Source organism: Acanthochromis polyacanthus, chromosome 23 (assembly GCF_021347895.1).
Source record: "Acanthochromis polyacanthus isolate Apoly-LR-REF ecotype Palm Island chromosome 23, KAUST_Apoly_ChrSc, whole genome shotgun sequence".
Taxonomy (NCBI): domain Eukaryota; kingdom Metazoa; phylum Chordata; class Actinopteri; family Pomacentridae; genus Acanthochromis; species Acanthochromis polyacanthus.
This window is the reverse complement of record NC_067135.1, coordinates 389,416-414,408: the sequence shown is the minus strand read 5'-3', so window position 1 is coordinate 414,408 and position 24,993 is coordinate 389,416. Positions and strand designations below refer to the sequence as shown.

Here is a 24,993-nt window from a genome sequence, read left to right as displayed (position 1 = left end):
GCCAGAGCGGGCGACATAGAAGCAAATTTGAAACTGCTGGCTAAAGATAATCGTAAATATAGTAAGATTGTTATTCACGTCGGCGGTAACGACACCCGGTTACGCCAATCGGAGGTCACCAAAATTAGCGTGGCATCGGTGTGTACTTTCGCCAAAACCATGTCGGACTCCGTAGTTTTCTCTGGACCCTTGCCTGATCTGACCAGCGATGACATGTTTAGCCGCATGTCGTCGTTTCGCCGCTGGTTGTCTATGTGGTGTCCATCAAACGACGTGGGCTTTATTGATAATTGGAGCTCTTTTTGGGGAAAACCTGGTCTGATTAGGAGAGACGGCATCCATCCCACTTTGGCTGGTGCAGCTCTCATTTCTAGGAATATGGCTGATTTTATTAGTACTCCTAAAGCATGACAACCCAGAGTTAAGACCAGGATGCAGAGTTGTAGTCTTACACACCTCTCTGCAGTTTCCTCACAGCTGTCACCCTCCAGTAATTCAGTTAACTTTATTGAGACTGTGTCTGTCCCCCGACCACCAAAATTCAATAAATTAAACAAATCAAAAATATACAAAAGAAATAGTAACCACAAAAATTTAATAAAAATTAATACCACTATTTCAACAGAACACAGAAACAGGAAAATTAAATGTGGTCTGTTAAATATTAGATCTCTCTGGTCTAAATCTCTGCTAGTAAATGAGTTGATAACTGATCACCAGATTGATTTGTTCTGTTTGACTGAAACCTGGTTGCAGCAGGAAGAATTTGTTAGCCTAAACGAATCAACTCCCCCTAGTCATATTAACTGTCATATTCCTCGAATCACAGGCCGAGGAGGAGGAGTAGCAGCAATCTACCATTCTAGTTTAAAATTGAACCAGAGGCCTAAACCTGATTACAGCTCATTTGAAAATCTCACTCTTAGTCTCTCTCATCCAAATTTGAAAGCTCAGAAACCAGTTTTATTTGTTGTTATATATCGTCCTCCTGCTCCTTATTCTGAGTTTTTATCTCAATTCTCAGACTTTTTATCTGAATTAGTGCTCAGTTCAGACAAAGTTATTATTGTGGGTGACTTTAACATTCATGTTGACGTAGACAGCGACAGCCTTACAACAGCTTTTAATTCATTATTAGACTCAATTGGGTTTTCTCAACATGTAAATAAACCAACTCATAGTTTTAATCACACTCTTGACCTTGTCCTGACTTATGGCATAGAAATTGAAGAGTTAACAGTATTTCCCCAGAACCCTCTTCTTTCTGACCATTTTATGATAACATTTCAATTTAAAGTAAAGGATTGTTTAGCAGCTGAGAACAAATATCATTACAGTAGGTGTTTGTCTGACAATTCAGTATCTAAATTTAAGGAAATAATACCCTCACTGTTTACTTCAGCAACATTTACTGATAAATCAGAAGGCAAATATTATTATTTTACCCCCACAGAAGTGGATTATTATGTTAATAATGCTTCAGCCTCACTGCGTACAACTCTTGATAGTGTTGCACCTGTAAAAAAGAAAGTTCTATCTCAGAGAAGACTTGCTCCTTGGTATAATTCCCAGCTGTGGACTTTAAAGCAGACATCCCGAAAGCTGGAAAGAAAGTGGTATTCCACTAATTCAGAGGAAGTGTATGTGGCTTGGAAAAATAGTCTAGTAATCTATAAAAAAGCTCTTCGTAATGCCAGGACAACTTATTATTCATCTTTAATAGAGGAGAACAAGAACAACCCGAGGTTTGTCTTTAGCACTGTAGCCAGGCTGACAAAGAGTCAGAGCTCTGTTGAACCTTGTATTCCTTTAGCTTTAACCAGTAACGACTTCATGAGCTTCTTTACACATAAAATAGTTCTGATTAGAGATAAAATTAATCTGGCCCTTCCTACAAATGTCACAGATGCTTTTGAATTGGCTGTTAGACCTGATGAATCTTTAGAATTCTTCACTCCTATATGTCTCTCTGAACTCATTTCAACAGTTTCTACATCCAAACCATCAACATGTCTTTTAGATCCTATCCCAACTAGACTCTTCAAGGAGATTTTACCTTTAATTAATTCTTCAATGTTAGATCTGATTAATCTCTCTCTAGTAACAGGCTATGTACCACAGGCTTTTAAGGTTGCTGTCATCAAACCTTTGCTTAAAAAGCCCACTTTAGATCCAGATGTGTTAGCTAACTATAGACCGATATCCAACCTACCATTTCTCTCTAAAATTCTGGAAAGAACAGTTGCAAATCAATTATGTGAACACTTACAAAGGAATAATTTGTTTGAAATGTTTCAGTCAGGCTTCAGAGTGCATCATAGCACAGAAACAGCTCTAGTGAAAGTTACTAATGACCTTCTCATAGCATCAGATAATGGACTAGTCTCTATACTTGTTTTGTTAGATCTTAGTGCAGCGTTTGACACAATCGACCACAACATTTTATTACAGCGTCTAGAACATTCAATTGGCATTAAAGGGACAGCACTGGACTGGTTTAAATCCTACTTATCAGATAGGTTCCAGTTTGTGCATGTCAACAATAACTCTTCTGAGCATACTAAAGTTAATCATGGAGTTCCTCAGGGTTCTGTCTTAGGACCGATACTTTTCACATTATACATGCTTCCTTCAGGCAATATTATTAGGAAGCATTGTATTAACTTCCATTGTTATGCAGATGACACACAATTGTATTTATCTATGAAGCCAGATGAAACTGATCAGTTAGCTAGACTGCAAGATTGTCTTAAGGACATTAAAACCTGGATGACTTTTAACTTCCTACTGCTAAATTCAGACAAAACTGAAGTCATTGTATTTGGCCCCAAACATCTTAGAAACTCGCTTTCAAAGCAAATAGTTACTCTGGATGGCATCACATTGGCCTCCAGTACTACTGTGAGGAATCTTGGAGTTATTTTTGACCAGGACATGTCCTTTAACTCACACATAAAGCAAGTCTGTAGGACTTCCTTTTTTCACCTGCGTAATATTGTAAAAATCAGGAACATTCTGTCTCAGAGTGATGCAGAAAAATTAGTTCATGCTTTTGTTACTTCCAGGCTTGACTATTGCAATTCCTTATTATCGGGTTGTCCAAATAGTTCTCTCAAACATCTACAGTTGATCCAAAACGCTGCTGCGAGAGTACTGACAGGAGTTAGCAAAAGAGATCATATTTCCCCTATACTTGCTTCTCTTCACTGGCTTCCTGTTAAATCCAGAATAGAATTTAAAATCCTTCTTCTGACATATAAAGCTCTTAATAACCAATCTCCATCATATCTTAAAGATCTGATAGTACCTTATTATCCTAGTAGAACTCTTCGCTCTCAAGCTGCAGGCTTACTTGTTGTTCCTAGAATTTCTAAAAGTAGAATGGGAGGCAGAGCCTTCAGTTATCAGCTCCTCTCCTGTGGAACCTGCTCCCAGTTTGGGTTCTGGAGGCAGACACCCTCTCTATTTTTAAGACCAGGCTTAAAACGTTCCTTTTTGACAAATCTTATAGTTGGGGCTGACTGGGTGACCCACAGGGGTTCGGCTTGTGTCTTCATTTGCACAGCTGACTCCTTCTTGGACGTCCCTTCGTTCTGCCTCTAGTCATGCTGCTATAGGCCTAGGCTGCTGGGGGACTTTTCTTGACGCACTGAGCCCTTCTCTATCTACCTTTACATTTAATATGTATACCGTTATTGCAGTACATTCACTCTGTTTCCCCCTGTGCTATTTCTCTGAGTGTCCCTGGTCCCAGAGCTGGATGCTTCAGATCTGTGGTTGATGTTCCACCAGCTGGTCCAGTCTCCACCATGTCCACTGTGGGATGCTGCTGCTGACCTTCCTCCAGCCCTCTGCTTCCAACTCCCTTTTTCCACCAGTCAACTCTGCATTGCCTTCACTGTACTGTTATGCTAACTTACATACTGTTTGAATTTTACAGCTACCTATATATGGAGTATGTTTAATGTCAGAGCCGTACATCATCAGAGTAAACTATGAGTCAGTTTTCAATGTTAGCTTATACTTTGTCTGTGTCACATATCCTGTCATGCATGTATCCAAATGTGTGTTGTGTTTTCCTTGCTTTCCCACCCCTCCCTCTCCTCCCATCCCTCCCCCTTGCCCTCCTCTGTCCTTCTCAACCCGCCCGGCCAGCAGGCAGATGGGTCCCCCCTATATAGAGCCGGGTTCTGCTCGAGGTTTCTTCCCTGTTAAAAGGGTGTTTTCCTGCCACTGTCTCCTTTGGGCTTGCTCTGGGGGTCAGGCATTTGGGTTCTGTAAAGCGCCTTGAGACGAGTTGACTGTAATTGACGCTATATAAATAAAATTGAATTGAATTGAATTGAATTGAATTGAATCCACTAAACAAATGCATCCATTAAAAAAGATGAATCAACAAAACACAAAAATCAATAAAACATGATTAAAGCAAAGACATGCATCAATAAACATCTGAACTGATCTGAAAATAGAAACATAAAATTATACAATTAAAATAACATAGTAAAGATATACATTTATAAAAATTCTAATCCTATGTAGAAATAAAATCAATAATAATATAGATCTGCAAAAATATAAATTCATGAACAGTGAGTGTCATAAAATCTAAACCACTTAAAGCTGATCTTTTGCAGGAATAACTGAAGGTGACATCGTCCAATCCTGAAGCCTGAACCCTGCAGGTGGGCGGGGCTTCTGTGCAGACTGACAGCAGTAGGACTCCATTACCCAGCATGCACTGCAGTCTTTGTAAAATCTCTAAAGAGGATTTGTGTGGATCAGAGACGACATGCCACTGAAGAGAGAAGGTGAGGTTCTGTCATCAGCCTGACACTTTGTTTGTTTGTTGTTGTTGTTGTTGTGTACCCATGTGTGTGTTTGATGTTGTGTGTTTGTCCTGTGCTCTCTTCTTCTTCACTTTCATTTCCTGCTGTTTGACTGTTTAAATCTGTCTGTGACCTCTGACCTCCAACTGTCATCGCTGTCATACGGAGATTTAACATGTTCATCCTGGTTTCTGATGGTATCTACTGGTCTCTACTAGTTTCTGAGGGGCTCTAATAGTTTCTACTAGTTTCTGATGGGCTCTACTGGTTTCTCCTGGTCTCTACTGGTTTCTGATGGTCTCTACTGGTTTCACCTGGTCTCTACTGGTTTCTCCTGGTCTCTACTGGTTTCTGATGGTCTCTACTGGTTTCTGATGGTCTCTACTGGTTTCTCCTGGTCTCTACTGGTTTCTGATGGTCTCTACTGGTTTCTCCTGGTCTCTACTGGTTTCTCCTGGTCTCTACTAGTTTCTGATGGTCTCTACTGGTTTCTCCTGGTCTCTACTGGTTTCTCCTGGTCTCTACTGGTTTCTGATGGTCTCTACTGGTTTCACCTGGTCTCTACTGGTTTCTCCTGGTCTCTACTAGTTTCTGATGGTCTCTACTGGTTTCTGATGGTCTCTACTGGTTTCTCCTGGTCTCCACTTGTTGCTCATGATCTATTCTGGTTTCTAATGGTCTCTACTGGTGTGTTTCTACCTGAGAGTGTTGACAGGACTTTAACTTCCTGTTTCATTGTGTATCTTTATTGTTAGCATGTTTTTCAACATTTGATGAGAACTGTGTGTTTTTCAGGTTCAGGGTAGAAATATTTTTCCCTCTTTAAATACTTTAATCCTTTGGGGATATTTTTTGTCGGTTTACTAAAATGTTTCCAATATTTTACTGACATTTGTTGAATGTTTTTACATACTTTTGGGACATTTTAAGGAGAATTTTATGGCATCTTCTTTTTCATTTGAACTTTAGAGATAGTTTATTCATTTGTCTTGGCATTTATTTCTGTATTCCATTTTTATCTCAGACTTTTAATCAACATAATGTAAATATTTTTCTTACATGTTATACTATTATTTTTCAGATATATTTAGGACATTCTAATGAGACTGTACTGAAAATTTATTGCATTTTCAGATTTTATAGGACTAGTAGAGATTAATGGGGTCACTGAAAAAAACAGGCCAGTGGAAACCAGTGGAGTTCAATAAAAAACAAATATAAAGTAACAGAAACCAACAGAAACCAGTGGAGTTAAAAAAAAACAAATATAAAGTAACAGAAACCAGTGGAGTTCAATAAAACACAAATACAAACTAACAGAAACCAACAGAAACAAGTGGAGTTCAATAAAAAACATACAAACTAACAGAAACCAACAGAAACCAGTGGAGTTCAATAAAAAACAAATATAAACTAAAAGAAACCAACAGAAACTAGTGGAGTTCAATAAAAAACATACAAACTAACAGAAACCAACAGAAACCAGTGGAGTTCAATAAAAAACATATAAACTAACAGAAACCAACAGAAACAAGTGGAGTTCAATAAAAAACATACAAACTAACAGAAACCAACAGAAACCAGTGGAGTTCAATAAAAAACATACAAACTAACAGAAACCAACAGAAACCAGTGGAGTTCAATAAAAAACAAATATAAACTAAAAGAAACCAACAGAAACCAGTGGAGTTCAATAAAAAAACAAATATAAACTAAAAGAAACCAACAGAAACCAGTGGAGTTCAATAAAAAACAAATACAAACTAACAGAAACCAACAGAAACTAGTGAAGTTTTGGAGGAAATATCAGAAGCCAGTTTAAACCAGTCGAATCCAGTAAAAACTGATTTAAAAAACTATAGCCACAAGCAGAGACCAGTGGAGTCCATCTGAAACTAGCAGAAACCACTGGATTCTAGGAGACACCAATAGAAACTAACAGAATGCAGTAAAAACTGATAGAAACCAGTAGACACTTGTTCAGTCCAGTCAGAACCAAGATGAACCAGTAGACACCGGTGGAAATCAGCAGAGTCCAGTCAAAACTAATAGAAATCAGTAGACTCTACTAAAAACTAGTAGAAACCAGTAGAAAACAGTAGATACTTATGCAGTCCAGTAAAAACTAGTAGAAACCAGTAGGGTCCAGTAAAAACTGATAGAACCCAGTATAAATCAGTAACACTACTCTGTTTGTCTCAGACACTGAACGCGCCCTGCAGGTGATGGAGGCCTGTCAGGCCGGAGGAGCTGAAGGAGTCAAAGGAAGAGCTGAGAAACTGCTCAACATCTTCCAGAGCGACTTATTTCAGGCTCTGCTGGGTAACACAATACAACAACACAATCCAACAGCACAACAACACAATACAACAACACAATACAACAATACAACATCGGGTTTGACAGGGGTCAGTGGGAGCTAACAGGAGCCAAGAGGGGTCAGCAAGCGTCAACAGGAGCCACCAACGGTCAATGGAAGCCAACGGGGGCCACCAATGGTCAACGGAAGCCAACATTAGCCAAAAGGGGTCCATAGGAGCCAACAGAAATCAACAGGACCCAACAACAGTTGTCACAAGCCAACAGGAGCCAAGAGGGGTCAACAGGACCTAACAACAGCCAACAGAAGCCAACAGGAGCTCAACAATTGTCAACAGGGAGCCAATAGGGGTGACAGGAGCCAACAATGGTCAATAGGAGTCAACAGCAGTCATCAGAAACCAACATGGGTCAACAGGACCTAATAATGATCAATGGAAGACAGCAGGAGTCAAGAGGGGTCAACAGGACCTAACAAAATGGTAATGATAAATGGTCTTTATTTATATAGCGCTTTACTATACCTGCAAGGTACCCAAAGCGCTTTACATGATACGTCACATTCACCCATTCACTCACTGATGGAGGAAGCTGCCATGCAAGGCACTACCCACGACCCATCAGGAGCAATTAGGGGTTCGGTGTCTTGCTCAGGGACACCTCGACATGAGCACGACGGAGGCTGTCCTCCTTGAAAAAACGACCACATAGGTCGTCTGTACACGCCCTTATTACGACCGAGTGTTACATTTTGAAGTTAAGCGACTTCTAGCGGTTGAGTAAATATCGACACTCCGGTGTCTCAGCTGAAACATCACCATGAACACGTAACACGTAACTTTGACCTAACACTAACACTAACCCTAACCCTAAACTCGTCTTGCGAAAGTGAGGGAAAAGCTGTTTCGCGAATTAAATCCCGTAATGCCTTCCTGTCACCCGTAGGGGCGCTAACCTAAATACACTCATGGGTCGTATTCAGGGGCACGTACATACGACCTGTGTGGTCGTATGAATTGGAGGGCTTGTTGGCACGACAGGCCGAGGATCGAACCGGCAACCCTTCGGTTGCAAGACGGCCACTCTACCCACTGAGCCATGCCATCCCATGGACAGTCAATGGAAGTCAACAGAAGCCAGCAATGGTCAACAGGAGCCAACAATGGCCTACAGGAACCAACAGGAGCCAACAACAGTCATCTGAAGCCAACAGGGGTCAACAAGGGTCAATGGAAGGCAACAGGAGCCAGAAGGGGTTCACAGGAGCCAGCAGGGATCAACAGGACCCAACAACAGTTGTCACAAGCCAACAGGAGCCAACAGGGATCAACAGGACCTAACAGCAGTCAACGGAAGCCAACAGGAGCCAACAATAGTCAACAGGACCCAACAATGTTCAACACAAGCCAACAATGGTCAACAGGAGCCAACAATGGTCAACAGGGGCCGACAGGAGGCATCAATGGTCAATAGGAGTCAACAATGGTCTACAGGACCCAACAGGAGCCAACAACAGTCATCTGAAGCCAACAGGGGTCAACAAGGGTCAATGGAAGGCAACAGGAGCCAGAAGGGGTTCACAGGAGCCAGCAGGGATCAACAGGACCCAACAACAGTTGTCACAAGCCAACAGGAGCCAACAGGGATCAACAGGACCTAACAGCAGTCAACGGAAGCCAACAGGAGCCAACAATAGTCAACAGGACCCAACAATGTTCAACACAAGCCAACAATGGTCAACAGGAGCCAACAATGGTCAACAGGGGCCGACAGGAGGCATCAATGGTCAATAGGAGTCAACAATGGTCTACAGGACCCAACAGGAGCCAACAACAATCATCAGAAGCCAACAGGGGTCAACAAGGGTCAATGGAAGGCAACAGGAGCCAGAAGGGGTTCACAGGAGCCAGCAGGGATCAACAGGACCCAACAACAGTTGTCACAAGCCAACAGGAGCCAACAGGGATCAACAGGACCTAACAGCAGTCAACGGAAGCCAACAGGAGCCAACAATAGTCAACAGGACCCAACAATGTTCAACACAAGCCAACAATGGTCAACAGGAGCCAACAATGGTCAACAGGGGCCGACAGGAGGCATCAATGGTCAATAGGAGTCAACAATGGTCTACAGGACCCAACAGGAGCCAACAACAGTCATCAGAAGCCAACAGGGGTCAACAAGGGTCAATGGAAGGCAACAGGAGCCAAAAGGGGTTCACAGGAGCCAACAGGGGTCAACAACAGGGAGGATAAGGGGCCTAACAACAATCAGTGAAAGCCAACAGGGGTCAACAGGAGCACAAGAAAAGTGACAGGATTGGACAAACACACATACACATACATGCACACACCACCAGACTGACTAATGTCTGTGTGTGTGTATGTGTGTGTGTGTGTGCGTGCAGACATACAGGAATTCTACGAGCTGACAGTGTGTGAGAACCAGCCGCCGAGCCGACCACACACACCTGGACAGGTACGTGCCCACACACACACACACACACACACACACACACACACACACACACACACACACACACACACACACAGTCTGTAGTCCACATGGCAACACCCATCGCTGTTACCTAGCAACAGCTGCAGCAGAGGCAGCTTTACCGGGGCAACAGCTGCATAACACCATGGCAACAGGAGCCCAACCCCCACCCCTCTCTCTCTCCGTCTGTCACTCGACCTTTTTCTGTGTTTTATCGAATGACTCAAGGAGGTGTACCCCCCATACACACACACGCACACACACACACACACACACACACACACACACAGTAACACACACGGTAACACACTCTCAGTCTCCTCCCCCCTCACTCGCTGCTGACAGACGGAGGATAGAAGAAGAGAGCGGGCGAGCGAGGGATAGACAGACAGACGAACAGAGAGGGGGGGAGGGCGACCGAGCATGAGTGTGTGTGTGTGTGTGGAAATGTGTGTGTGTGTGTGGAAATGTGTGTAAGTGTGTGTGTGTGTGTGTGGATATGGACTGCCTCTGCATTGTCACCACCAAGGTAAGAGCAGACCGCCGCATGCATCCACCACACACAGACACACGCACACGCACACACACACGCACACACACACACACACACACACACACACACACACACACACACACACACACACACACACACACACACGTGTCCACACAGTCATGTGTGTCCTCATAGAGCATCATAATGTGTGTTCATGTGTGTGTTGCTGCTTCCATCATGTTTTCATTCACTGCTCTCTCTGTCTTCACGTGTGTGTGTTATTGTGTGTGTGTGTGTTTGTGTGTGTTTGTGTGTGTTTGCATAGCCACATTAGCATCATGTTAGCTGCATCCTGTAGCTAGCTGTTAGCAGGGCCGTATCCTGGATGTTCCGGTGTGCAGCAGCGTGTTGACATGTTGCTGCAACAGGTCGCATGTTAAAATGCACCGTCACCATGATGTCGCCTTCAGCTGCTCTTCATTAAACTCTGACTGCAGCTTCCACCTCAACATCTCCTCTTCCTGTCGTCTGTCACAGCAAACTGAACATCTGTGGACCAAACCAGACATTCGAGGAAACTCCGATCCACGGTTTTAATATTCTGACATTTCTGACACCAAACAGCTGATTAATTCATGCAACCAATCATCATCTGTGGAGATCATGCACACGTGTGTTGTCATACTGCCCTAGACTGTGCTGTCATGTGTTTTGTGTGTCACTGCATTAGCACATATGTTAGCATAGCTCTTCATTAAAACCAGGAATCTCCATGTCTCCTCAGATGTTAAACTCTGAACCAGTGTTGTCTCCTCAGACTTCTGTGGAGGTTCTCAGTCATCAGGTCCTGGTGATGGTAGGAGCTTCAGGAGAAACCAGCTGGAGGTTCTGGAAGACATTTCTAGAGACGTCTTCCAGAACCTCCAGTTGGTTTCTAGAAACGTCTTTGAGAACCTCCAATTGGTTTCGAGAGACGTCTTCCAGAACCTCCCGTTGGTTTCTAGAAATGCCTTCCAGAACCTCCAGTTGGTTTCTACTAACGTGTTCCAGAACCTCCAGTTGGTTTCTAGAGACATCTTCCAGAACTTCCAGTTGGTTTCCAGTAACGTCTTCCAGAACCTCCAGTTGGTTTCTGGAGACATCTTCCAGAACCTCCAGTTGGTTTCTAGAGACGTCTTCCAGAACCTTCCATTGGTTTCTAGAAATGTCTTCAAGAACCTCCAGTTGGTTTCTACTAACGTCTTCCAGAACCTCCAGTTGGTTTCTAGAGACATCTTCCAGAACCTCCAGTTGGTTTCTAGAAACGTTTTTCAGAACCTCCAGTTGGTTGCTAGAAATGCCTTCCAGAACCTCCAGTTGGTTTCTGGAGACATCTTCCAGAACCTCCAGTTGGTTTCTAGTAATGTCTTTGAGAACCTCCAGTTGGTTTCTAGAAATGTCTTCCAGAACCTTCCATTGGTTTCTAGAAATGTCTTCCAGAACCTCCAGTTGGTTTCTAGAGACGTCTTCCAGAACCTCCAGTTGGTTTCTAGACGTCTTCCAGAACCTCCAATTGGTTTCTGGAGACCTCTTCCAGAACCTTCCGTTGGGTTTTAGTAACATCTTCGAGAACCTCCAGTTGGTTTCTAGAGACATCTTCCAGAACCTCCAGTTGGTTTCTAGAAACGTTTTTCAGAACCTCCAGTTGGTTGCTAGAAATGCCTTCCAGAACCTCCAGTTGGTTTCTGGAGACATCTTCCAGAACCTTCCATTGGTTTCTAGAAATGTCTTCGAGAACCTCCAGTTGCTTTCTACTAACGTCTTCCAGAACCTCCAGTTGGTTTCTAGTAATGTCTTTGAGAACCTCCAGTTGGTTTCTAGAAATGTCTTCCAGAACCTCCAGTTGGTTTCTAGTAATGTCTTTGAGAACCTCCAGTTGGTTTCTAGAAATGTCTTCCAGAACCTCCAGTTGGTTTCTAGTAACATCTTCAAGAACCGCCAGTTAGTTTCTAGAGACGTCTTCCAGAACCTCCAGTTGGTTTCTAGTAACATCTTCGAGAACCTCCAGTTGGTTTCTAGAAACATCTTCCAGAACCTCCAGTTGGTTTCTAGAAACGTCTTCCAGAACCTCCAGTTGGTTTCTAGAGACGTCTTCTGGAACCTCCAGTTGGTTTCTACTAACGTCTTCCAGAACCTCCAGTTGGTTTCTAGAGACATCTTCCAGAACCTCCAGTTGGTTTCTAGAAATGTTTTTCAGAACCTCAAGTTGGTTGCTAGAAATGCCTTCCAGAACCTCCAGTTGGTTTCTAGAGACATCTTCCAGAACCTCCAGTTGGTTTCTAGAGACGTCTTCCAGAACCTCCAATTGGTTTCTGGAGACTTCTTCCAGAACCTTCCGTTGGTTTCTAGTAACATCTTCAAGAACCTCCAGTTGGTTTCTAGAGACATCTTCCAGAACCTCCAGTTGGTTTCTAGAAACGTTTTTCAGAACCTCCAGTTGGTTGCTAGAAATGCCTTCCAGAACCTCCAGTTGGTTTCTGGAGACATCTTCCAGAACCTTCCATTGGTTTCTAGAAATGTCTTCCAGAACCTCCAGTTGGTTTCTAGAGACATCTTCCAGAACCTCCAGTTGGTTTCTAGAAACGTTTTTCAGAACCTCCAGTTGGTTGCTAGAAATGCCTTCCAGAACCTCCAGTTGGTTTCTGGAGACATCTTCCAGAACCTCCAGTTGGTTTCTAGTAATGTCTTTGAGAACCTCCAGTTGGTTTCTAGAAATGTCTTCCAGAACCTTCCATTGGTTTCTAGAAATGTCTTCCAGAACCTCCAGTTGGTTTCTAGTAACATCTTCGAGAACCTCCAGTTGGTTTCTAGAAACATCTTCCAGAACCTCCAGTTGGTTTCTAGAAACGTCTTCCAGAACCTCCAGTTCGTTTCTAGAAACGTCTTCCAGAACCTCAAGTTGGTTTCTAGAAACGTCTTCCAGAACCTCCAGTTGGTTTCTAGAGACATCTTCCAGAACCTCCAGTTGGTTTCTAGAAATGTTTTTCAGAACCTCAAGTTGGTTGCTAGAAATGCCTTCCAGAACCTCCAGTTGGTTTCTAGAGACATCTTCCAGAACCTCCAGTTGGTTTCTAGAGACGTCTTCCAGAACCTCCAATTGGTTTCTGGAGACTTCTTCCAGAACCTTCCGTTGGTTTCTAGTAACATCTTCAAGAACCTCCAGTTGGTTTCTAGAGACATCTTCCAGAACCTCCAGTTGGTTTCTAGAAACGTTTTTCAGAACCTCCAGTTGGTTGCTAGAAATGCCTTCCAGAACCTCCAGTTGGTTTCTGGAGACATCTTCCAGAACCTTCCATTGGTTTCTAGAAATGTCTTCCAGAACCTCCAGTTGGTTTCTGGAGACATCTTCCAGAACCTCCAGTTGGTTTCTAGTAATGTCTTTGAGAACCTCCAGTTGGTTTCTAGAAATGTCTTCCAGAACCTTCCATTGGTTTCTAGAAATGTCTTCCAGAACCTCCAGTTGGTTTCTAGTAACATCTTCGAGAACCTCCAGTTGGTTTCTAGAAACATCTTCCAGAACCTCCAGTTGGTTTCTAGAAACGTCTTCCAGAACCTCCAGTTCGTTTCTAGAAACGTCTTCCAGAACCTCAAGTTGGTTTCTAGAAACGTCTTCCAGAACCTCCAGTTGGTTTCTAGAGACATCTTCCAGAACCTCCAGTTGGTTTCTAGAAATGTTTTTCAGAACCTCAAGTTGGTTGCTAGAAATGCCTTCCAGAACCTCCAGTTGGTTTCTAGAGACATCTTCCAGAACCTCCAGTTGGTTTCTAGAGACGTCTTCCAGAACCTCCAATTGGTTTCTGGAGACTTCTTCCAGAACCTTCCGTTGGTTTCTAGTAACATCTTCAAGAACCTCCAGTTGGTTTCTAGAGACATCTTCCAGAACCTCCAGTTGGTTTCTAGAAACGTTTTTCAGAACCTCCAGTTGGTTGCTAGAAATGCCTTCCAGAACCTCCAGTTGGTTTCTGGAGACATCTTCCAGAACCTTCCATTGGTTTCTAGAAATGTCTTCCAGAACCTCCAGTTGGTTTCTAGAGACATCTTCCAGAACCTCCAGTTGGTTTCTAGAAACGTTTTTCAGAACCTCCAGTTGGTTTCTAGAGACATCTTCCAGAACCTCCAGTTGGTTTCTAGAAACGTTTTTCAGAACCTCCAGTTGGTTGCTAGAAATGCCTTCCAGAACCTCCAGTTGGTTTCTGGAGACATCTTCCAGAACCTCCAGTTGGTTTCTAGTAATGTCTTTGAGAACCTCCAGTTGGTTTCTAGAAATGTCTTCCAGAACCTTCCATTGGTTTCTAGAAATGTCTTCCAGAACCTCCAGTTGGTTTCTAGTAACATCTTCGAGAACCTCCAGTTGGTTTCTAGAAACATCTTCCAGAACCTCCAGTTGGTTTCTAGAAACGTCTTCCAGAACCTCCAGTTCGTTTCTAGAAACGTCTTCCAGAACCTCAAGTTGGTTTCTAGAAACGTCTTCCAGAACCTCCAATTGGTTTCTAGTAACATCTTCCAGAACCTTCCATTGGTTTCTCCTGAAGCTCCTATTTTATTTTATTTTATTTTATTTAACCTTTATTTAACCAGGTAAAAGACCCATTGAGATCGAGACCTCTTTCACAAGGGTGACCTGGCCAAGAGAGGCAGCAGCAAACGTCAAAGTAAACAAAACAGAGATATAACAATAGTAACAAGCATTAAAATACTAAATACAGGTAATTAGATACATAAAATACAGAAGTCATATTTACAATAACAATTTAAGGACACAGGCACTGTTCAAAGGATTTACATTGTTGATACCTTAAAATACAGTGGAAAGCCTCCAATGATACAAATTTTGAAAATTTCAGTTCGGATTGGAGGGCATTCCAAGCAGAGGGGGCAGAGTAACTGCAAGCTTTTTTACCCATTTCAGTTCGAACACGATGAACAGAGAGATGTAAAATGTCATAAGATCTCAGGGCATAACAGCTTCTAGTTCTCTGAAGAAGAGTGCATAAATAAGTGGGACCCACTCCAAGAAGTGCTTTGTAAACCAGAGTCATCCAGTGTGTATATCGTCTTACATCCAAGGAAGGCATGCCAGCTTTAGCGTACAATTCACAGTGATGGGTGAGGTGGCTACAGCCAGTGACAAACCTCAGAGCACAGTGGCAGACCGAAGTCAAGGACTGTCAGCAGCTGGTTGAAGCACACATATACATAACATCACCATAATCAAGTATCGGCAGAAAGGTAGCTGACATCAGAAGCTTCCGAGCTCCGAAGAAAAAACAAGAGTTGTTTATATAGTAGTAACCAAGCTTCACCTTTAATTTAGAGATCAAGTTTTTGATATGGACTTTAAGTTAAAGGTCCTCATCAATAGTTAATCCCAGGTACTTGTAGCTGGTGACCAACTCTAAAATTTTACCATGGGCAGTTCTAATTGAGGGGATATCCTCAGAGCTGAACAGAAGAATTTGAAAAAAAAAAGCATCAGTTTGGATTTTTCTGCACTTAAAACCGTTTTCAATTTCTCCAGATGAATCTGCATGATATCAAAGGCAGACTGCAAGAATTCAAATGCCTGTGCAATCGAATGTGAACAGCAGTAAATTACAGAATCATCCGCATATAAGTGATATGAGACATTTGGCAAATTTGCACACATCATTAAAGTAGACTGTAAACAGAATGGGTCCTAAGACTGAGCCTTGAGGTACACCTTTTTGTGACCTCAAGAAAGGTAGAACTAACTCCAGCCATTTGAACACACTGTGTCCTTCTTGCCAAATAATCATCAAACCAAGATGCGGCTTGTTTGGAGATGCCAATCTTGAGGAGAATTTCTAGTAGAAGACTGTGATCCACAGTATCAGATGCCTTAGATAGGTCAAGGAACAGAGCAACACAAAACCTTTTAGAGTCCAGTGCCTCAGACACATCTCAAAACTTTAAGAGCAGCAGTTGCAATGCTGTGCTGCTTCCTAAAACTCAGCTGAAGGGGGTCTAAAATGTTGTTGGATTCTAACAATTCCTTCAGTTGATCACAAACCAATTTTTTAAATACTTTGGCCAGAATGCATAATTTTGAAATAGGCCTATGATCTCCTCATCCTGGAGATGTTTTTCTATCTCCATGTTTCCTCTCCAGACTTTTCCTCTCTACTCTGCTCGTCAGTTTTTAGCGTTTTCTGGCTGATAGATTGTTGTTGTTTATAACGTTTTCTGGCTGATGGATTGTTGTTGTTTTAAACATTTTCTGACTGATAGATTGTTGTTTATAATGTTTTGTGACTGATGGATTGTTGTTGTTTATAACATTTTCTGGCTGAGGGATTGTTGTTGTGGCTGCACAGTGGGGTAGGTGGTTAGCACTTTCGCCTTGCAGCAAGAAGATCCCCGGTTCAAATCCCGGCCTGGGATCTTTCTGCATGGAGTTTGCATGTTCTCCCTGTGCATGCGTGGGTTTTCTCCAGGTACTCCGGCTTCCTCCCACAGTCCAGAAACATGCTGAGGTTAATTGGTTACTCTAAATTGTCTGTAGATATGAGTGTGATTGTGTGTCTGTATATGTAGCCCTGTGACAGACTGGTGACCTGTCCAGGGTGTCCCCTGCCTTCACCCGAGTCAGCTGGGATAGACTCCAGCACCCCCCATGACCCTAGTGAGGATAAAGCGGTGTATAGAGGATGGATGGATGGGATTGTTGTTGTTTATAATGTTTTCTGGCTGATGGATTGTTGTTGTTGTTTTTAACGTTTTCTGACTGATGGATTGTTGTTGTTTTTAACTTTTTCTGACTGATGGATTGTTGTTGTTTAGAATGTTTTCTGGCTGATGGATTATTGTTTTCAATGTACAGACTCAGTCTTCTGTCATTTCTGTTCAACATTTATTGGCTCCACTATGTTCCATTTCAGCCTCCATTGGCGAAAGAACATGAAGAACCTCAACAGTGTCACAGAACTAGCATGGAGCAGATTAAAACAGAGACACCGTCCTGGCACAGAAACATTTGACTTCAGGACTCTGATGTTTATCCTGGTTTAGTCCAGAGGGCTGAACTACCAAACAGGATTAGTGGGTTAGTGAGGTATGTTCAACCTGAAGTCAGAATTTTCAGTATCACAAAGGTGTCTGTCTTTATCACTGATAGATCTCCATGGTAACTGAGACTGGGGAGCTCCATCTCCATGGTAACTGATGCTGAGTCATTACAGCATCACACACTGGATGCATCCTGTTGCCATGGAGACCTACATGTATTCAGCTGCTGATGCAGACATCCCTTAAATCGGTTTTAATGTTTGGTCTGTTTAGTCTGCTGGTCCTGTAGCTGATCGATCTGGTCTGGTGTTTATCCTGGTTAGATCTGTTGTTTATCCTGGTTAGGTCTGGTGTTTATCCTGGTTAGATCTGTTGTTTATCCTGGTTAGGTCTGGTGTTTATCCTGGTTAGGTCTGGTGTTTATCCCGATTAGGTCTATTGTTTATCCCGGTTAGGTCTGGTGTTTATCCCGGTTAGGTCTGGTGTTTATCCCGGTTAGGTCTGGTGTTTATCCCGGTTAGGTCTGGTGTTTATCCCGGTTAGGTCTGGTGATTATCCCGGTTAGGTCTGGTGTTTATCCCGGTTAGGTCTGGTGATTATCCCGGTTAGGTCTGGTGTTTATCCTGGTTAGGTCTGGTGTCTATTCTGGCTCACTCTGGTGTTTATCCTGGTTCAGTCTGGTGTTTATCCTGGTTCAGTCTGGTGTTTAGCCTGGTTCAGTCTGGTGTTTATCCCGGTTAGGTCTGGTGTTTATCCCGGTTAGGTCTGGTGTTTATCCCAGTTAGGTCTGGTGTTTATCCTGGTTAGGTCTGGTGTTTATCCCGGTTAGGTCTGGTGTTTATCCCGGTTAGGTCTGGTGTTTATCCCGGTTAGGTCTGGTGATTACCCTGGTTAGGTCTGGTGATTATCCTGGTTAGGTCTGGTGATTATCCTGGTTAGGTCTGGTGATTACCCTGGTTAGGTCTGGTGATTATCCCGGTTAGGTCTGGTGATTTTCCTGGTTAGGTCTGGTGTTTATCCTGGTTAGGTCTGGTGTTTATCCCGGTTAGGTCTGGTGTTTATCCCGGTTAGGTCTGGTGTTTATCCTGGTTAGGTCTGGTGATTACCCTGGTTAGGTCTGGTGATTATCCTGGTTAGGTCTGGTGATTATCCTGGTTAGGTCTGGTGATTATCCTGGTTAGGTGTGGTGTTTATCCTGGTTCAGTCTGGTGTTTATCCTGGTTAGGTGTGGTGTTTATCCTGGTTCAGTCTGGTGTTTATCCTGGTTAGGTGTGGTGTTTATCCTGGTTCAGTCTGGTGATTATCCCGGTTAGGTCTGGTGATTATCCTGGTTAGGTCTGGTGTTTATCCTGGTTAGGTCTGATGTTTATCCTGGTTAGGTCTGGTGTTTATCCTGGTTAGGTCTGGTGTTTATCCTGGTTAGGTCTGGTGATTATCCTGGTTAGGTGTGGTGTTTATCCTGGTTCAGTCTGGTGTTTATCCTGGTTAGGTGTGGTGTTTATCCTGGTTCAGTCTGGTGTTTATCCTGGTTAGGTGTGGTGTTTATCCTGGTTCAGTCTGGTGTTTATCCTGGTTAGGTCTGGTGTCTATCCTGGTTAGGTCTGGTGTTTATCCCGATTAGGTCTATTGTTTATCCTGGTTAGGTCTGATGTTTATCCTGGATAGGTCTGGTGATTATCCCGGTTAGGTCTGGTGTTTATCCAGGTTAGGTTTGGTGATTATCCTGGTTAGATCTGTTGTTTATCCCGGTTAGGTCTGGTGTTTATCCTGGTTAGGTCTGGTGTTTATCCCGATTAGGTCTATTGTTTATCCCGGTTAGGTCTGGTGTTTATCCCGGTTAGGTCTGGTGTTTATCCCGGTTAGGTCTGGTGTTTATCCCGGTTAGGTCTGGTGTTTATCCCGGTTAGGTCTGGTGATTATCCCGGTTAGGTCTGGTGTTTATCCCGGTTAGGTCTGGTGTCTATTCTGGCTCACTCTGGTGTTTATCCTGGTTCAGTCTGGTGTTTATCCTGGTTCAGTCTGGTGTTTATCCTGGTTCAGTCTGGTGTTTAGCCTGGTTCAGTCTGGTGTTTATCCCGGTTAGGTCTGGTGTTTATCCCGGTTAGGTCTGGTGTTTATCCCAGTTAGGTCTGGTGTTTATCCTGGTTAGGTCTGGTGTTTATCCCGGTTAGGTCTGGTGTTTATCCTGGTTAGGTCTGGTGTTTATCCCGGTTAGGTCTGGTGTTTATCCCGGTTAGGTCTGGTGTTTATCCCGGTTAGGTCTGGTGATTACCCTGGTTAGGTGTGGTGTTTATCCTGGTTAGGTCTGGTGATTATCCCGGTTAGGTCTGGTGATTATCCCGGTTAGGTCTGGTGATTATCCTGGTTAGGTCTGGTGATTATCCTGGTTAGGTCTGGTGTTTATCCTGGTTAGGTCTGGTGATTATCCTGGTTAGGTCTGGTGATTATCCCGGTTAGGTCTGGTGATTACCCTGGTTAGGTCTGGTGATTATCCTGGTTAGGTCTGGTGATTATCCCGGTTAGGTCTGGTGATTATCCCGGTTAGGTCTGGTGATTATCCTGGTTAGGTCTGGTGATTATCCTGGTTAGGTCTGGTGATTATCCTGGTTAGGTCTGGTGATTACCCTGGTTAGGTCTGGTGATTATCCCGGTTAGGTCTGGTGATTTTCCTGGTTAGGTCTGGTGTTTATCCTGGTTAGGTCTGGTGTTTATCCCGGTTAGGTCTGGTGTTTATCCCGGTTAGGTCTGGTGTTTATCCTGGTTAGGTCTGGTGATTATCCTGGTTAGGTCTGGTGATTATCCTGGTTAGGTCTGGTGATTACCCTGGTTAGGTCTGGTGATTATCCTGGTTAGGTCTGGTGATTATCCTGGTTAGGTCTGGTGATTATCCCGGTTAGGTCTGGTGATTATCCTGGTTAGGTCTGATGTTTATCCTGGTTAGGTCTGGTGTCTATCCTGGTTAGGTCTGGTGTTTATCCCGATTAGGTCTATTGTTTATCCTGGTTAGGTCTGATGTTTATCCTGGATAGGTCTGGTGATTATCCCGGTTAGGTCTGGTGATTATCCTGGTTAGGTCTGATGTTTATCCTGGTTAGGTCTGGTGTTTATCCTGGTTAGGTCTGGTGATTATCCTGGTTAGGTGTGGTGTTTATCCTGGTTCAGTCTGGTGTTTATCCTGGTTAGGTGTGGTGTTTATCCTGGTTCAGTCTGGTGTTTATCCTGGTTAGGTGTGGTGTTTATCCTGGTTCAGTCTGGTGTTTATCCTGGTTAGGTCTGGTGTCTATCCTGGTTAGGTCTGGTGTTTATCCCGATTAGGTCTATTGTTTATCCTGGTTAGGTCTGATGTTTATCCTGGATAGGTCTGGTGATTATCCCGGTTAGGTCTGGTGTTTATCCTGGTTAGGTTTGGTGATTATCCTGGTTAGATCTGTTGTTTATCCCGGTTAGGTCTGGTGTTGATCCTGGTTAGGTCTGGTGTTTATCCCGATTAGGTCTATTGTTTATCCCGGTTAGGTCTGGTGTTTATCCCGGTTAGGTCTGGTGTTTATCCCGGTTAGGTCTGGTGTTTATCCCGGTTAGGTCTGGTGTTTATCCCGGTTAGGTCTGGTGATTATCCCGGTTAGGTCTGGTGTTTATCCCGGTTAGGTCTGGTGTCTATTCTGGCTCACTCTGGTGTTTATCCTGGTTCAGTCTGGTGTTTATCCTGGTTCAGTCTGGTGTTTAGCCTGGTTCAGTCTGGTGTTTATCCCGGTTAGGTCTGGTGTTTATCCCGGTTAGGTCTGGTGTTTATCCCAGTTAGGTCTGGTGTTTATCCTGGTTAGGTCTGGTGTTTATCCCGGTTAGGTCTGGTGTTTATCCCGGTTAGGTCTGGTGTTTATCCTGGTTAGGTCTGGTGTTTATCCCGGTTAGGTCTGGTGTTTATCCCGGTTAGGTCTGGTGTTTATCCCGGTTAGGTCTGGTGATTACCCTGGTTAGGTCTGGTGTTTATCCTGGTTAGGTCTGGTGATTATCCCGGTTAGGTCTGGTGATTATCCCGGTTAGGTCTGGTGATTATCCTGGTTAGGTCTGGTGTTTATCCTGGTTAGGTCTGGTGATTATCCCGGTTAGGTCTGGTGATTATCCCGGTTAGGTCTGGTGTTTATCCTGGTTAGGTCTGGTGATTATCCCGGTTAGGTCTGGTGATTATCCTGGTTAGGTCTGGTGTTTATCCCGGTTAGGTCTGGTGATTATCCTGGTTAGGTCTGGTGATTATCCCGGTTAGGTCTGGTGATTACCCTGGTTAGGTCTGGTGATTATCCTGGTTAGGTCTGGTGATTATCCTGGTTAGGTCTGGTGATTATCCCGGTTAGGTCTGGTGATTATCCTGGTTAGGTCTGGTGATTATCCTGGTTAGGTCTGGTGATTATCCTGGTTAGGTCTGGTGATTACCCTGGTTAGGTCTGGTGATTATCCCGGTTAGGTCTGGTGATTTTCCTGGTTAGGTCTGGTGTTTATCCTGGTTAGGTCTGGTGTTTATCCCGGTTAGGTCTGGTGTTTATCCCGGTTAGGTCTGGTGTTTATCCCGGTTAGGTCTGGTGATTACCCTGGTTAGGTCTGGTGTTTATCCTGGTTAGGTCTGGTGATTATCCTGGTTAGGTCTGGTGATTATCCTGGTTAGGTCTGGTGATTACCCTGGTTAGGTCTGGTGATTATCCTGGTTAGGTCTGGTGATTATCCTGGTTAGGTCTGGTGATTATCCCGGTTAGGTCTGGTGATTATCCTGGTTAGGTCTGATGTTTATCCTGGTTAGGTCTGGTGTCTATCCTGGTTAGGTCTGGTGTTTATCCCGATTAGGTCTATTGTTTATCCTGGTTAGGTCTGATGTTTATCCTGGATAGGTCTGGTGATTATCCCGGTTAGGTCTGGTGATTATCCTGGTTAGGTCTGATGTTTATCCTGGTTAGGTGTGGTGTTTATCCTGGTTCAGTCTGGTGTTTATCCTGGTTAGGTCTGGTGTCTGTCCTGGTTAGGTCTGGTGTTTATCCCGATTAGGTCTATTGTTTATCCTGGTTAGGTCTGATGTTTATCCTGGATAGGTCTGGTGATTATCCCGGTTAGGTCTGGTGTTTATCCTGGTTAGGTTTGGTGATTATCCTGGTTAGGTCTGGTGACATACAGTAACACACACTACTGTTATAGAACACACACACAGTAACACACACTACTGTTATAGAACACACACACAGTAACACACACTACTGTTAGGGTTAGGGTCAGTTTTTAGTTAGTTAGCTTTCTTCCCCTCACTGTGGATCTTAGTCGCAGGCTGGATGTTATGAGGTTGTTTTGGCGGCATCTCAAGTTAAATCGTAACTGGTTTCTGTAGTCTGCAATTTTCCTCGCTGTCCTTTCATACTCCTGCACTACGCTGAGGGTGTTCCTCCCACAGTGTTTAGCAAGATGTCTGTGTAGGTTCTCATTCATCCAAGTCATCATTATTTTTTTAGAGTGTGAAACCTCACAAAGGTTTAATAGCTGAGGCAACACCAACCACCACCAGAACTGAAGAAGCCTCTTGGATGAGAGGTGAAACGTCTACAAGGAACTTTCTTAACGTCCAGTGGATTGATTTAAACTACTTTGGATAACCATGACCTGGATGAATGAGAACCTACACAGACATCTTGCTAAACACTTTGATCCCATATGTGTCTGGTGCGTCTGAAAAACTGAGGAGGATTTTTAACAAACACCAGATCCCTGTCTTTTTTAAGCCAAATAAAACATCATCTTTCACCAATTTACAATCAGGTCCTTTCAAAACTCCCCAAAAGAACGACTCAACAGACTCATGCTAATGACCACCATTAGCACACGAGGGCTCAGTGACATCTGTGCATTTCAACGACTCCCACCGATACTCACAATGACCATCGTTGAGTAGTCAGACGAGTCTTGGTATCGGTCGTTGGAATAATAGCCCTGAACACACCTCACAGAGGTTTAAAAGCTGAGGCAACACCAACCACCACCAGAACTGAAGAAGCCTCTTGGATGAGAGGTGAAGCGTCTTCAAGGAACTTTCTTAAGTCCAGTGGATTGATTTAACAACTTTGGTTAACAGCTAATGCTACCAGCTAATGCTAACAGCGTGTCAATCTGTGTCTCTGCAGAAGTATCGTTACCAAGACGATGAGACTCCGCCTGTCGACCCCAGCCCCGGTCACATGACCCACGGACGCAGCACCGAGCTGAGCCACGCACACCTGGACGGATACACACATCCCGCCGCGCTCACCGTACGTACAAACACACACACTGCTCAGGGAACTGCACCTCCAAGAATGAACCTGTTTCCTAGGGAATGCCTTTAACAGACACTGGGAAGGTCTGAGGAGGTCTAAAGGGTCCTTATAAAGGTCTGAAGAGGTTTAAATGGTCCTGATAAAGGTCTGAGGAGATCTAAAGGGTCCTCATAAAGGTCTGTGGAGGTTTATGGAGGTTGTAAGGGTCCTTGAGAGCATCTAATTGGTCACTGTGGAGTTTGTAAACGTCCTTGAGAGCATCTGATTGGTCATGAGGGAGGTTCTAAGGGTCCTAGAGAAGGTTTTTAGGACTGGATGTGCTTCAGTTTGTTTTTCTGGTCTTAAAGTTGTGTTGAGCGGAAATATTTTAACTTCTATGAAACTGAATCTCAGTAACGGAGACATTTCTAAAGATTAAAAGAACCAGAATCCAGACACACTTCTTTATCTGACCAGCAGGAGGCAGCAGAACACAGTCTGAGATCATATATGTGTGTTTATATATTATATGTGTGTATTTTATATATGTATGTGTGCGTTTGTATTATATATATGTGCATGTTTATGTAATATATACATATGTGTGTGTTTACAGTGCCTAGCATAAGCATTCACCCCCTTTGATGGTTTACCCTTTTATTGCTTTCATAAATCAATCATGGTCAATAACATTTAGCTTTTTTAACAAAAAAATTATTGGAAAAAACTCTTTAATGTCAAAGTGAAAACAGATTTCTATAAAGTAATGTTAATGAAAGAAAATTATATAAATAAAAATAATTGTTTGCATAATTATTCACCCCCTTTTTAATTTAATGGTCTAATTCAATAGAGGTCCATCAAATTGTTGCCAATAGTCTCACAATCAGTGAAATGAAGATCACCTGAGTGGTGTGGGTGTGTTTCAAGTGATTGAGTTGTAAAACAGCTGTCTGAAGGGTCCAGAGAGTGGTTGATCAGTATTCCTGGCTACCATTACACCATGAAGACAGAAGAACACTCTAAGCAACTCAGGGAAAGGGTTACTGAGAAGTACAATTCAGGGGATGGTTACAAAAACATTTCCAAGGCACTGAACATCCCCCGGAGTTCAGTGAAATCAGTTATCAAGAAATGGAAGGAATATGGCACTTGTGTGAATCTGCCTAGATCAGGCCGCCCTCGTAAACTGAGTGACCTACAAGTAGGAGACTAGTGAGAGAAGCCACCGAGACCCTACAACTACTCTGAAGGAGTTACAAGCTTCAGCTGCTGAGATGGGAGAGACTGTGCATGTAGCAACTGCTGCCCGGGTTCTTCACCGGTCAAAGCTTTATGGTAGAGTGGCAATGAGAAAGCCACTGTTGAAGAAAAGTCATATTAGATCTGGACTAGAGTTTGACAAAAAGCATGTGGAAGACTCCACGGTCAAGTGGAAGAAGATTCTTTGGTCTGATGAGACCAAAATTGAGCTTTTTGGCCATCAGACAAGACGTCATGTTTGGCGGAAACCAAACACTGCACATCA

At 43.4% G+C, this 24,993-nt stretch overlaps 1 protein-coding gene and 1 long non-coding RNA gene across 2 annotated transcripts in view; both read left to right on the top strand.

The window, feature by feature from the left end:
• Positions 1-17,619: 17,619 nt before the first annotated feature.
• LOC127532394 (uncharacterized) lies at positions 17,620-22,117 on the top strand. Its single transcript, XR_007939836.1, has 9 exons — positions 17,620-17,789; positions 17,834-18,097; positions 18,186-18,317; positions 18,582-18,867; positions 18,912-19,483; positions 19,770-20,649; positions 21,002-21,199; positions 21,552-21,925; positions 21,970-22,117. It is a non-coding gene; the product is annotated as an uncharacterized LOC127532394 (long non-coding RNA).
• A 1,102-nt stretch (positions 22,118-23,219) lies between these two features.
• LOC127532391 (disks large homolog 4-like) overlaps positions 23,220-24,993 on the top strand; it is a 50,394-nt gene continuing 48,620 nt past the window's right edge. The window contains exons 1-2 of the mRNA XM_051944005.1: positions 23,220-23,242; positions 23,355-23,480. Coding sequence (XP_051799965.1) covers positions 23,409-23,480 — 72 coding nt within the window. The 5' untranslated portion in view covers positions 23,220-23,242; positions 23,355-23,408. The remainder of the gene's footprint in view (positions 23,243-23,354; positions 23,481-24,993) is intronic.